The 15,710-nt window shown below is 43.1% G+C and overlaps 1 protein-coding gene across 4 annotated transcripts in view; it reads right to left on the bottom strand.

Moving 5' to 3' along the window:
* LOC124618836 (PH and SEC7 domain-containing protein) overlaps positions 1-15,710 on the bottom strand; it is an 814,418-nt gene that overhangs the window by 241,158 nt on the left and 557,550 nt on the right. For all 4 annotated transcript variants that reach the window (XR_006980055.1, XM_047145380.1, XM_047145381.1 and 1 more), the window contains exon 3: positions 2,185-2,513. Coding sequence is in view for 3 of the 4 variants with exons in the window: in XM_047145380.1 (XP_047001336.1) it covers positions 2,185-2,513 (329 nt within the window). In the remaining variant the exon portion in view is untranslated. The remainder of the gene's footprint in view (positions 1-2,184; positions 2,514-15,710) is intronic.

Raw genomic sequence — 15,710 nt, 5'->3', positions numbered from 1 at the left:
GAGAGGTACGCCGATATGTTACAGAATCGCATCATTCCCAGTCTGGCTGATAAACACCTGCTAGAACGTACGATGTTTATGCAGGATGGCTCTCCATCCCATATTGCTAGATGCGTGAAAGATGTCTTGCGCGCGTCGTTTGGTGATTATCGTGTGCTCCGCCGCCACTTTCGTCATGCTTGGCCTCCCAGGTCCCTAGACCTCAGTCCGTGCGATTATTGGCTTTGGGGTTACGTGAAGTCGCAAGTGTATCGTGATCGACTGACATCTCTAGGGATGCTGAAAGACAACATACGACGCCAATGCCTCACTATAACTCCGGACATGCTTTGCAGTGCTGTTCACAACATTATTCCTCGACTACAGCTATTGTTGAGGAATGATGGTGGACATATTGAGCATTTCCTCTAAATATCATCATCTTTGCTTTGTCTTACTTTGTTATGCTAATTATTGCTATTCTGATCAGATGAAGCGCCGTCTGTCGGACATTTTTTGAACGATTGTACACTCCTGGAAATGGAAAAAAGAACACATTGACACCGGTGTGTCAGACCCACCATACTTGCTCCGGACACTGCGAGAGGGCTGTACAAGCAATGATCACACGCACGGCACAGCGGACACACCAGGAACCGCGGTGTTGGCCGTCGAATGGCGCTAGCTGCGCAGCATTTGTGCACCGCCGCCGTCAGTGTCAGCCAGTTTGCCGTGGCATACGGAGCTCCATCGCAGTCTTTAACACTGGTAGCATGCCGCGACAGCGTGGACGTGAACCGTATGTGCAGTTGACGGACTTTGAGCGAGGGCGTATAGTGGGCATGCGGGAGGCCGGGTGGACGTACCGTCGAATTGCTCAACACGTGGGGCGTGAGGTCTCCACAGTACATCGATGTTGTCGCCAGTGGTCGGCGGAAGGTGCACGTGCCCGTCGACCTGGGACCGGACCGCAGCGACGCACGGATGCACGCCAAGACCGTAGGATCCTACGCAGTGCCGTAGGGGACCGCACCGCCACTTCCCAGCAAATTAGGGACACTGTTGCTCCTGGGGTATCGGCGAGGACCATTCGCAACCGTCTCCATGAAGCTGGGCTACGGTCCCGCACACCGTTAGGCCGTCTTCCGCTCACGCCCCAACATCGTGCAGCCCGCCTCCAGTGGTGTCGCGACAGGCGTGAATGGAGGGACGAATGGAGACGTGTCGTCTTCAGCGATGAGAGTCGCTTCTGCCTTGGTGCCAATGATGGTCGTATGCGTGTTTGGCGCTGTGCAGGTGAGCGCCACAATCAGGACTGCATACGACCGAGGCACACAGGGCCAACACCCGGCATCATGGTGTGGGGAGCGATCTCCTACACTGGCCGTACACCACTGGTGATCGTCGAGGGGATACTGAATAGTGCACGGTACATCCAAACCGTCATCGAACCCATTGTTCTACCATTCCTAGACCGGCAAGGGAACTTGCTGTTCCAACAGGACAATGCACGTCCGCATGTATCCCGTGCCACCCAACGTGCTCTAGAAGGTGTAAGTCAACTACCCTGGCCAGCAAGATCTCCGGATCTGTCCCCCATTGAGCATGTTTGGGACTGGATGAAGCGTCGTCTCACGCGGTCTGCACGTCCAGCACGAACGCTGGTCCAACTGAGGCGCCAGGTGGAAATGGCATGGCAAGCCGTTCCACAGGACTACATCCAGCATCTCTACGATCGTCTCCATGGGAGAATAGCAGCCTGCATTGCTGCGAAAGGTGGATATACACTGTACTAGTGCCGACATTTTGCATGCTCTGTTGCCTGTGTCTATGTGCCTGTGGTTCTGTCAGTGTGATCATGTGATGTATCTGACCCCAGGAATGTGTCAATAAAGTTTCCCCTTCCTGGGACAATGAATTCACGGTGTTCTTATTTCAATTTCCAGGAGTGTATTTTTTTGGTTCTAATAAAACCCCATGTCATTCCAAGCGTGTGTGTCAATTTGTACCACTCTATCTACATTATTCCGTGATTAATTCAGTTTTCAAAGTTATACTGACTTTTTGATCACCCGCTATATGGGCACCTATACTTAACGCAAATAGCTGTCCTATTTGGCGAAGTAAATCTTCCCTTCATGCCACAGTCTTTACTTATGAGACCGTCAGGTCAACAAAATGGTGTGGGATGTGAGTAAGACTTGCCTTTTTGTGCGAGTTGCGGGGCAGCACGGCGGCGGCAGCGCAGCTGTGCTGCGTGCGCGACAGGTTGAGGATGACGTCGCCCGTCATCATGAAGGCCTCGCAGCGCGGCTGCGGCGGGCGCTGCTGCGCGGCGCCGGTGGGGGAGGCGGCGTCGCCGGCGGCCGGGACGGCGGGCGCCGGGGAGGCGGCGCCGGGGGCGGCGGGGGGCGGCCGCGGCCGCGCGGGCTCCTCGCGGCCCGCCAGGAAGCTGCGCACGCGCGCCTTGATCACGGGGTCGCGCTTCAGGCGCAGCCGCACCGGGTCCGCCGACAGCCGCAGGCACTTGAGCACTGCCGGCAGCGCAACGCAGCACCACTTACTCACAGGCTCTCCATAAATGTTTACACATATGCCTCTACTCATTAAGTTTTCAACTTTACATAAACATTTAATACAGGTAATACGCGTCAACATGTGCACCCCTGGTAACACGCAAAATATCGAGTCGGTATTCAATCCCTTGCTACACGTTTTGCGACCTGTCTGGTGCGATTGTGCCCGACGAGCACATCGTGACTGGGCATTGTAATAAAACACCCCATTAGGATCTTTTGCCATCCCCTGAAAAACTTACATTTTATTTTATGCTTAATTAATAGTTTAATCTACTACGCTACACTGGACCTATACCAGTAATTAATCTGTTTGAGACAATTTGTGTAAAATCTGAGTTTGCTATTCTATTCTGCGCTCAATAACAAGCCTGTAAACATGCTAGGAATATTTTGTTTTCAATAATTACTTAGTAATTGATCCTAACTTGCTACGCCGACGAGTCTGTCAATCAATACTTATCAAAAACCGTGATGATCTACATAAACAAAGGGTATTTTGCAGCTTACAAATTTATTTTCGGCAAATCTGCTAGTTTACAAAGATGTTATTTGGAATTCATACATATGGCAGGAGTAATTGTCGCTCTTTCTTTCGACTGTAATTAACTAAAATGTAATATGTACTGTTATATTCTGGGAAGTTGTAAATTACTTTGGAATTCTTAACGAAAATATGTCCGCGTCCACAACAAATTGTAAATCAGTATTTTCGTTATTTTTCTATGTAGGTGAATTAGTTTTGTTACGCACTTTTGTCATTTCTTAAAATTTGTAAATTCTGATTGTCTGTGATTGTTGTAATTCATACAAATATCAGCGGTTTGCTAACAGCAGGGAGGCACTTTGCTAACAACCATCAACAACACAGCACGTAGAACTTCCTTTCATATTTTTCGCCGCCGAACTTCTTGCGTCCTAATAAAGAAATTTTAAGGAAGATCCGTAACCTGGAATTTATTTCGTACATTACACGAATAGTTTTGCATGTACAGCAGAAGAGCCCGGGAGTATTTGCAGCGACGCTACACCTCAAGAATGGGGATCGACAAGCAAATTTCTCATGAAAATTTTTGGTAACAACATCCCCATCTCTAAATGAATCAACAGTTCTACACTTTTCAGTTCAATCAATTTGTTGTAATAGTTGCAACTCAACTGGTGGAAACCCATTTTTTAAATTCTTGCGGTTCACGTGCTCGCGAAACTGCGATGTAACTTGGGGCATAAGCTTTCAGCTTTTACAAGTCTGAAAATATTTTATTTATCGGCAATCCATATCATACACATTCCACAGCACGCTGAGTAATCTTCTAGGAATAGTTCCCTTTCAGCATAGCTCATAGCATAGCAAAAGACCTGTGGTGAGGGTGGGTATGTCTGTCCCTATGTATTGATGTCTTACGGACGAACTAGGCAGCGTTCGTGATTACTATATGGCCTTTAATTTGAATAGTGTGCACTTTTATTAAGTGAGTGTCTGCGACCATGACCCTGCTCTCACAACCATATAATATAGTTGAAAAGACCACCATCTTCCAGATTTGTAATTTAGCTTCGGTGGTCAACCCGCTGAGCTTGAACAATGGTAAAGCCTATCTGACAGTGTCGCACCACTGGAGGTCCCTTCCGTTTATAGAGGGTTGTCTGTTTGTGGGTCTCCTGATAGTGAATATCAATGTGTTGCATTTCGTCCGGTCTATTTTAATTTACCACAAGTTACACCATTGTGTAATTTGATCAAGATAGCATGCTGAGCACGATGTAATTGGGGTTCGGGTGGCTAGCACAAATGGCAGTATCATCTGTAAATAGAGCCACATGGGTGCTGTCCCCCCTTTTGGCACGTCGATGTCGACTGTGTCCGTACTACACAGACAGGGCCACAGGACAAAACGCTGGAACAAACCTGTCTCTACTGTCTTAATACTATTCTTATGTCTATCAGTATTTACATAGAATTTGATATTTCCTAAGAACAACGGCATCTCTGATACGTTGTTGCAATGTCACATTATTCTTCACACACCCCAAAAGAAAGAAATCTAACGGGGCGATCTCGAGGGCCATGCAATTGGGCCGTCTCCACCAATCCACCTATTGTGGAATGTTTCATTACGAAAATCTCCGACTTCTAGAGCCTATCTTGTTAAAATATGATAGTGTCTTGCATTTCCTGTAGCTGGGCAGTGGTATAATTCACAAACCTGTCTCGGCAAACAATCCACTTGCATTGCATTCGAGAAAGAAAAATGGGCCGATCACTCGATCAAACATTAACTCACACCACACATTAAGCTTTGGACTATCCCGAATGTGTTCTTGTACGACATAGGATTTTCCGATCTCCAGATCCGAACATTATGGCGGTTAACTGAGCCACAGACATGTAGTGTGACCTTATCGGAAAAACACACACGCTTCAAGAAATCATTGTCCTCGTCCAAACGGTTCAGCATGTTCACTGCAAATTGTTCAAATTTTGGGCGATCATCTGGTCGTAATGCCCGAACAATCTGGACCTTGTTCAAAAAATGGTTCAAATTGCTCTAAGCACTATGGGACTTAACATCTGAGGTCATCTGTCCCCTAGGCTTGGAACTACTTAAACCTAACTAACCTAAGGACATCACACACATCCATGCCCGAGGCAGGATTCGAATCTGTGACTGTAGCAGCAGCGCGGTTCTGCACTGAAGCGCCTAGAACCGCTCGGCCACAGCGGCCGGCCTGGACCTTGCACGCATACATTTGAAGACATTTGCGAACCAATTTATCACTGTACTCTTTGGCACTTGAAGTTTACGCTAACCTTGTCTACTCTATTTCTGTGGCGATCTCGTGAATGAGGTTTGAACTGCCTGCAAAGTCTCTCTCGAAACAGATGGTCTGCTGCCGTTTGTCCGTTTCTGAACCTACCCCGCTGCTAAAACAAATTTCCACCCTTGTTATGATTAACATCACATCCGATGCTTTCTTCCCATAACGGGACACAAACTTTCCATGGGTTCCCTAGTAGAACAGTAAAAAATAGTTACCATCACAATTTTAATTAATATTTTATTTTGAAATCAGGGTAAACATTTATTGACACCCTGTAGTACGATTAAAATTGCATGTCAGTTGACACTTTAAGGGCCCACACGGGAGGGAGGGAGGGAGGGAGAGCGAGAGAGGATTGCGCCAAATACGATAGATTTGCCGAACAACTTCAACCAGTAAAACGTTTGGCTAAAAAATAATCGGGCAATTTTTTTTTTTTTTTTTTTACATTATCCCGTTCACAATGCTCCCCTCCACGATCCTTAACCCGCTCCATGCGAATTTTCCACTGCTCGAAGAAATGTTTGAATTTAACATTTGAATTTAACATTTGAAAACATGTTCATGTTCTTTCTGAAAAAGGAAAGAATCACACGGAGTAAAATCAGGTGAAGAGGGTGGGTGCTCCGACGCAGTAATCCCACGCTTAGCCAATGCCTTTGTCAACACTCTATGGGCCAGGGCGTTGTCCTGATGCTGAATCAATGCTTTGCTTTCCACAGCACAAGCCACTTTTTTCTCACTCGTTCACGGAGCACAGATAGGACTTCAAGATCTTGAGGTGACCAATTTATGAACGCAGTCCCATGTAGGTCGAAAAACACAATTGCCATTGCTCTGAAATTTGATTTAACATTCGAGCTCTCTTCAGTGTACTGATTGGCACTTAGTGTTTGGATCGTTAGTACAAACCACGACTCATTGCGTATTATTTTTTCAAGAAATTTCGGGACCTTTTTGATGGTTTTCAGAGTTTCTGCACAAATGTTAATTCGAGAGTCTTTTGGTTCAAGGCGTCAGATTCGGGCACCATTTTTTCATGAACTTCCTTCACGTGAAAAAGTTCGTGTAAAATCTGCCGAACCGTTTCTTTGTCGATTCTTACAATATCTTATGGCACGAACGCTCAGCCGACAGTCTTTTCGGATTAAATCCCCAATTTTTTCAATATTTCGGTTCGTTGTTGACGAATACAATATCTTATGGCACGAACGCTCAGCCGACGGTCTTTTCGGATTAAATCCCCAATTTTCTCAATATTTCCGTTCGTTGTTGACGCATCTTCAGTCTCCTCGTGACCCCTTTTAATCACTTAAATGCCTCAAAAACTCGAGTTCGTGGAAGTTCTTCATTGCCGCTGATATCGCTGTAAACTTCTTTCAACGAATAATGGGACTCTGTGTCGAACGTTCCAAGTCTGGCCAAAAACTTCAAATTACTCCGTTGTTCTTTCAAGACACGAAAATTTTCGACGGGCTGCAGACACACGGTCTGACGGAAACGGAGGCCACGCTCCATCAGAACTCAGGTCTGAGGCCGGCCGAAGTGGCCGAGCGGTTCTAGGCGCTTCAGTTTGGAACCGCGCGACCGCTACTGTCGCAGGCTCGAATCCTGCCTCGGGCATGGATGTGTGTGATGTCCTTAGGTTAGTTAGGTTTAAGTAGTTCTAAGTTCTAGGGGACTGATGACCTCAGGAGTTAAGTCCAATAGTGCTCAGAGCCATTTGAACCATCAGGTCTGAGAGTTCGGCAGGTGAACGGGTAGGGGGAATGAAGAGGGGGAGAGTCATGTGAGACGCCAGCGTAGCGTTTTAACTTGCGCGCACTGTTTGCTGAAATAAATCAGTCCAGTTATTTTTTAGCCAAAGTTCGTGTTCCGGAAGGCACTGTGTCGTGAACTGTTATCCAAAATGAACGAAGTTCAGCAGCAGTGGCAATTTATTCCCATATGTAGACTAAAAGCAGAAAATAATAAAATGGAATTTAAATTAATATTAGGTTAGTTATCATCACTTTGGATGTGTCTAATGGCATTGAATTATTCAGGTATGATTAGAGAGATCCAAAGTGATTATTTACACACAACTGAGGACGACAGTGCAACAAAAATTAAAGATGTTAAATTTATGAAGTTTCTTTTCGAACACTTTTCTGGGAACTGTAGGTTATTTTAAAGGTCACATTACATTTCTTCACTGAAGCCAAATGTACATTTTGTCTGTCTGTATTTCTCAAATACATTTTAAAAACCTCAATTACTTTTTCAGTTACTAGACTTGTATTTAAGCAAAAATATTTGCGCAACTGCGTTGTGCCTGTAGAAATGCTACCAATAGAACTGTGCTGATATCGATAACTGTTGTTGCAAAGTACATAAGAACAATTACATTACATTATATTACACGGGACGTAAATATGTCACTACAATTGGTACAGTATCCTCTCAATAATTAAATGTCCACAAATACACTCCTGGAAATGGAAAAAAAAACACATTGACACCGGTGTGTCAGACCCACCATACTTGCTCCGGACACTGCGAGAGGGCTGTACAAGCAATGATCACACGCACGGCACAGCGGACACACCAGGAACCGCGGTGTTGGCCGTCGAATGGCGCTAGCTGCGCAGCATTTGTGCACCGCCGCCGTCAGTGTCAACCAGTTTGCCGTGGCATACGGAGCTCCATCGCAGTCTTTAACACTGGTAGCATGCCGCGACAGCGTGGACGTGAACCGTATGTGCAGTTGACGGACTTTGAGCGAGGGCGTATAGTGGGCATGCGGGAGGCCGGGTGGACGTACCGCCGAATTGCTCAACACGTGGGGCGTGAGGTTTCCACAGTACATCGATGTTGTCGCCAGTGGTCGGCGGAAGGTGCACGTGCCCGTCGACCTGGGACCGGACCGCAGCGACGCACGGATGCACGCCAAGACCGTAGGATCCTACGCAGTGCCGTAGGGGACCGCACCGCCACTTCCCAGCAAATTAGGGACACTGTTGCTCCTGGGGTATCGGCGAGGACCATTCGCAACCGTCTCCATGAAGCTGGGCTACGGTCCCGCACACCGTTAGGCCGTCTTCCGCTCACGCCCCAACATCGTGCAGCCCGCCTCCAGTGGTGTCGCGACAGGCGTGAATGGAGGGACGAATGGAGACGTGTCGTCTTCAGCGATAAGAGTCGCTTCTGCCTTGGTGCCAATGATGGTCGTATGCGTGTTTGGCGCCGTGCAGGTGAGCGCCACAATCAGGACTGCATACGACCGAGGCACACAGGGCCAACACCCGGCATCATGGTGTGGGGAGCGATCTCCTACACTGGCCGTACACCACTGGTGATCGTCGAGGGGACACTGAATAGTGCACGGTACATCCAAACCGTCATCGAACCCATTGTTCTACCATTCCTAGACCGGCAAGGGAACTTGCCTTTCCAACAGGACAATGCACGTCCGCATGTATCCCGTGCCACCCAACGTGCTCTAGAAGGTGTAAGTCAACTACCCTGGCCAGCAGGATCTCCGGATCTGTCCCCCATTGAGCATGTTTGGGACTGGATGAAGCGTCGTCTCACGCGGTCTGCACGTCCAGCACGAACGCTGGTCCAACTGAGGCGCCAGGTGGAAATGGTATGGCAAGCCGTTCCACAGGACTACATCCAGTATCTCTACGATCGTCTCCATGGGAGAATAGCAGCCTGCATTGCTGCGAAAGGTGGATATACACTGTACTAGTGCCGACATTGTGCATGCTCTGTTGCCTGTGTCTACGTGCCTGTGGTTCTGTCAGTGTGATCATGTGATGTATCTGACCCCCAGGAATGTGTCAATAAAGTTTCCCCTTCCTGGGACAATGAATTCACGGTGTTCTTATTTCAATTTCCAAGAGTGTATTACTTTATTCCGTTTAGAAGATAAAAAGGTAAATATGCGTTTAAATGTTTCATAATAGCTCAGACTCACAACTTTGGCGCACTATATTAAGACTCCAGAATGAGATTTTCACTCTGCAGCGGAGTGTGCGCTGATACGAAACTTCCTGGCAGATTAAAACTGTGTGCCCGACCGAGACTCGAACTAGGGACCTTTGCCTTTCACGGGCAAGTGCTCTACCAACTGAGATACCGAAGCACGACTCAGGCCCGGTACTCACAGCTTTACTTCTGCCAGTACCTCGTCTCCTACCTTCCAAACTTTACAGAAGCTCTCCTGCGAACCTTACAGAACTAGCACTCCTGAAAGAAAGGATATTGCGGAGACATGGCTTAGCCACAGCCTGGGGGATGTTTCCAGAATGAGATTTTCACACTGCAGCGCACACTCCGCTCATGTTAACACTGAATAGGGGATCATGGACGAACTGTATAAGGGGGGCTGTGCTCCAGACTGAACGCTGAAAGGCATAATCAGTCTTAAATGATGATGATGTATTTTTGTTAGTCTTTGTCTATATTCTTCTTTTAGTTCTTCTTTAATATTTGTATTATCTATTCCTATTTTTTGTCTGTATCCTAGATATTTATTATTATTATTATTATTCTTTCTTTCTTTTCTCAGACGTTATGTCTGGTCAAAAATGTTAAGTGACGCGGACCTTGATCAAGCGCGACTTCCTTTTAACTGTACGTTATATGTTATATTGCATTTAGGAACTATTGGATAATTGAACATGTATCAATAATTACGGATTTCTGTAGTTGTATATATAAGTTTGGATGTAGCTGTATTGATTGATGTACTGGTGGATATTGTGTGGTATGACTCCTGTAGTTGATAGTATAATTGGTATAATGTCAACTTTATCCTGATGCCACATGTCGTTGACTTCCTCAGCCAGTTGGATGTATTTTTCAATTTTTTTCTCCTGTTTTCTTTTGTATATTTGTTGTATTGGGTATGGATATTTCGATTAGTTGTGTTAATTTCTTCTTTTTATTGGTGAGTATGATGTCAGGTTTGTTATGTGGTGGTGTTTTATCTGTTATAATGGTTCTGTTCCAGTATAATTTGTATTCATCATTCTCCAGTACATTTTGTGGTGCATACTTGTATGTGGGAACGTGTTGTTTTATAAGTTTATGTTGTAAGGCAATCTGTTGATGTATTATTTTTGCTACATTGTCATGTCTTCTGGGGTATTCTGTACTTGCTAGTATTGTACACCCACTTGTGATGTGATCTACTGTTTCTATTTGTTGTTTGCAAAGTCTGCATTTATCTGTTGTGATATTGGGATCTTTAATAATATGCTTGCTGTAATATCTGGTGTTAATTGTTTGATCCTGTATTGCAATCATGAATCCTTCCGACTCACTGTACATATTGCCTTTTCTTAGCCGTGTGTTGGATGCGTCTTGATCGATGTGTGGCTGTGTTTGATGATACGGGTGCTTGCCATGTAGTGTTTTCTTTTTCCAATTTACTTTCTTTGTATCTGTTGATGTTATGTGATCTAAAGGGTTGTAGAAGTGGTTATGAAATTGCAGTGGTGTAGCCGATGTATTTATATGAGTGACTGCTTTGTGTATTTTGCTAGTTTCTGCTCATTCTAGAAAGAATTTTCTTAAATTGTCTACCTGTCCATAATGTAGGTTTTTTATGTCGATAAATCCCCTTCCTCCTTCCTTTCTGCTTAATGTGAATCTTTCTGTTGCTGAATGTATGTGATGTATTCCATATTTGTGGCATTGTGATCGTGTAAGTGTATTGAGTGCTTCTAGGTCTGTGTTACTCCAATTCACTACTCCAAATGAGTAGGTCAATATTGGTATAGCATAAGTCTTTATAGCTTTTGTCTTGTTTCTTGCTGTCAATTCTGTTTTCAGTATTTTTGTTAGTCTTTGTCTATATTTTTCTTTTAGTTCTTCTTTAATATTTGTATCATCTATTCCTAATTTTTGTCTGTATCCTAGATATTTATAGGCATCTGTTTTTTCCATCGCTTCTATGCAGTCGCTGTGGTTATCCAATATGTAATCTTCCTGTTTAGTGTGTTTTCCCTTGACTATGCTATTTTTCTTACATTTGTCTGTTCCAAAAGCCATATTTATATCATTGCTGAATACTTCTGTTATCTTTAGTAATTGGTTGAGTTGTTGATTTGTTGCTGCCAGTAGTTTTAGATCATCCATGTATAGCAAATGTGTGATTTTGTGTGGGTATGTTCCAGTAATATTGTATCCATAATTTGTGTTGTTTAGCATGTTGGATAGTGGGTTCAGAGCAAGGCAGAGCCAGAAAGGAATAATGAGTCTCCTTGGTATATTCCACGCTTAATCTGTATTGGCTGTGATGTGATATTATTCGAATTTGTTTGGATATTAAGAGTGGTTTTCCAATTTTTCATTACTATGTTTAGGAACTGTATCAATTTAGGATCTACTTTGTATATTTCCAATATTTGTAGTAACCATGAGCGGGGTGCACTATCAAAAGCTTTTTGGTAATCAATGTATGCGTAGTGTAGTGACCTTTGTTAGCTTGATATGTCACCTCTGCATCTATTATCAGTTGCTCTTTACATCCTCGTGCTCCTTTGCAACAACCTTTTTGTTCTTCATTTATAATCTTGTTCTGTGCTGTATGTGTCATTAATTTCTGTGTAATGACTGAAGTTAATATTTTGTATATTGTTGGTAGGCATGTTATGGGGCGATATTTTGCTGGGTTTGCTGTGTCTGCTTGATCTTTAGGTTTCAGATAAGTTATTCCATGTGTAAGTGTATCAGGGAATGTGTATGGGTCTGCAATGTAACTGTTAAATAATTTAGTTAGATGTGAATGTGTTGAGGTGAACTTCTTTAGCCAGAAATTTGCTATTTTATCTTTCCCAGGGGCTTTCCAATTGTGAATAGAATTAATTGCTTGGGTGACTTCGTGTTGCAAAATTATCACTTCAGGCATTTGTGGTATCATCTTGTATGTATCTGTTTCTGCTTGTATCCACCATGCATGCCTGTTATGTTGTACCAGGTTTGACCATATGTTGCTCCAGATGTGTTCCATGTCTGTTATGTTTGGTGGATTGTCTATTTTAATGTGTGTGAGTTATCTATTGTCTGGTAAAATTTCTTTTGGTTTGTGTTGAATGTTTGGTTTTGTTTCCTTCTATTTTCACTTTTTTTTGTATGTTCTAACTCGTTTGGCCAATGCTTGTAATTTCTGCTTCTTTTCATCTAATTGCTCTATCGCTTCTTGTTGTGAGATTTTACCTAACCTTTTTCGTTTTTTGTCTTACATTTCATTTCTTATAAATTGAGTTAGCTGTCAGATGTCTTTTCTCAGTTTTTCTATTCTGATCTGCAGCCTGTGTTGCCATGCTGGTTTTGTGGGTTTCTTCTGTGTGTTGGTTGGTCCTGATCTCTGCCTAGAGTGTATATTTAGTGTAGTGAGTGCTCCTATATAAACCAGTAGTTGTAACTCTTCCATAGTTGTGTTTTCATTTATTTTGTTGTGTATGATTGTGTTGATAGTTTTTATTGTTGTTTCGACTTGTGGGTTATTTGGCGGTCTATGCAATAATGGTCTAATGTCTGTATTTGTGTCTTTGTATTCTATATATGTCAGCTGAAATTTTTCTTCTATATCTAACATGTGTGTTACTTCGAGTTCTATTTGTGCTTGTTCAGGTGGCTGGCTTAAGATTTCCTCTGATTGTTTAATTGATGCGTGTTCTTTGTTTGTTTGCTCTGGGATGTTTGAGACCATTACTGTATTTTTTTCTTCTTCTTCTTCTTCTTCTTCTTCTTCTTCTTATTATTATTATTATTATTATTATTATTATTATTATTATTATTGCACATTATTTTCTCCCAGTATTTGTTGTACTTGCTGTTTGATGTATTCTAATTCTGACTGGGGTATCCTGTTATTTTTTATTATTATACGGATCTGACCAGCTAGTCGTTGTTCTGTTAAAAATTTTAATTCTGGGTATCTGATAATAAATGTTGTGTATACTTGTGATCTGTATCCAATTGTGTTGGTTCCTAGGTTTGTTGCTTGGTAATAACAGAACATGAGGTGTCGATTAACTTCATCTGACCATCCCATCCTCTCTTTGTTTTCCTTCTAGGGTGGTTGCAGGAAGCATATCCTGCAAAACACCTCTGTTTGGATTTAAATCATTTTCCATTTGGCTAGCAGTGTCGTTACCATTGTGGGCGGGCATAGGGTTCAAACGTCGTCCCCAACCATGACGGCGCTTGTCCGAGGCTTCTTTAGTTCTGTCCTGAACCAACTAATCACACTAAAAGGGGGGTTAGCCCTATTAGTGGTTTGTTCTTTTTGTCGCCTTTTACAACTGGCAGAACATACCGGAGGCCTATTCTTTTCCCGGGCCTCCACGGGTATTATTATTATTATTATTATTATTATTGCTTACTGCACCACCTCCCCAGCGCTTTCGAAAAGAGATGCAGCTACTTATGTACGAAATTAACCCAGATAACCCTGACATCCTTTTGGAAGGACGGCGTCACTCACGATTGAAATTATTTATTTTTGCGAATAACGCATTGTTGCAACGGACTGTGATGCATTGTTATATGAAGTAGGCCGAGTCGGCTGCGCGCTGCGACATCCAGTTTGACGCTGTCGTTCATAGTGAGTGAGAAACTGTGTCTCTAAAGTAGGGCCTATTTTACCATGGACGAACTGACCGACCTTGTCATCGATGTGTATGTATATTTTCTTTCATATTGCATCAATAATTCTGAAATTTGTCATATACTATCTTCAAGAATTAACCTATATTATTCACGGGTTCATATTACGATTGAAAGTTTTTGTTAGTTGTAATTCAATAATGTTTTCAACTGTCCTTCCAGAAGGACGTCAGGTTAATATGTTGTCATTTTGTATTCACAGAAAATGATGTACACTGATGGAACTTGTGGATATGTTAGAATCAAAAGATGAGGAAATACCTAACGCTGGCACGTGTAGTAAGGATTATGAAGCGAAAGGTGTGGGGTACGGTGTGGTAATGACTTATGTTGACCAATTACTTCCACATGTTCCATATCGAATATACTTTGATAACCTCTTTAGCAGTGGTAAACTACTACAAGACCTAAAAGAGAGGGGCGTGGAAGCAACAGGAACAATAAGAGGAAACAGCTAAGAATTGTACTCTATCATCTGTAGATAAAACGATAAAAGAAAATAAGAGGATCGTATGAAGTTTGTTCTGACTCAGCATCCGGGATTTCCATTGTACGTTGGAATGACAACACTGTTGTTACTGTAGCCACCAACGTTGACAGAGTGCAACCACTACTCTTTGTAGCAAGATTTTCCAGGGAACAAAAGAAAAGGGTTAGCGTGCCTCAACCTAGCCTATTACACTCCTACGATACTCATATGGGAGGCATAGATCGAGCTGACCAAAATGTATCCCTACATAGATGCTCTGTAAGAGGGGAAAAAGTGGTATTTCCCGATCATTGCACATTTTATAGTCACTGCAGAGCAAAATGCCTGGGATCTTCACACGCACAACGAAGAAACCATAGATCATCTGACATTTCGTCGTCGAATTGCCACTGCAATTCTTGAAAGTAACAGATGAGTCACTACCAGCAAAGGACGTCCTAGTAAGAGGGCAAAACTAGATTCTAGATTTGATGGAAGAGAACATTCGGTTGCTGAATTACAAACGGACGAGATAACAAAAAAGAAGATGCAGCTGAAATGTCGAAGTTGCCACAAAAAAACTACTACTATGTGCGTAAAAAGTGACGAACCGCTTCATGTTTGCTGCTTTTTGTCTTATCATACTAGTGCATAAAATATGTGTACAGGTTATATTCTTTGTTTTTTTGTATTTATTAGCTGTTTTAGCCCATAATTCAAATTTATTTATGTTTATTTGAAAGTATAAAAACCAAAACAACTTTATTGTGCAATGTCATATACTTTAAAAACATGTTCCCTTATTGTCCTGGCGTCCTTCTGGAAGGACACCCATTTTTGGAAATAACAAAAATAAATACTCAAAATTGTTTTTACTTTCTTCCTTACAACCTTGTGAATCATTGTAGATAAGATATAAATCAATTTTGAAAAACAAATAATTCAGGACTATCTGGATTAATAGTTTAAAATGGAACAACGTCGTCTTCAGGTATTTCATAAAAGCGTAGTGAACTTGAGAAGAAAGCCACGGTAAAATAGCGAAAGAATCACTGACAGAACTACGTGCATCGTCCCTGGTGCGTAGCGATACGTACCGTGGTACTAAGCAAATGAGGTTTGAAGACGCATGGGTACTAAGTAGTTTTTAGTGCCCTTTATTGGGCACCTGTAATATTCTATCGACGTCAGCTGTGAGC

This window comes from Schistocerca americana, chromosome 1, assembly GCF_021461395.2.
Source record: "Schistocerca americana isolate TAMUIC-IGC-003095 chromosome 1, iqSchAmer2.1, whole genome shotgun sequence".
NCBI lineage: Eukaryota > Metazoa > Arthropoda > Insecta > Orthoptera > Acrididae > Schistocerca > Schistocerca americana.
The sequence above is the reverse complement of the archived record's forward strand: the minus strand, read 5'-3'. Positions and strand labels throughout refer to the sequence as shown.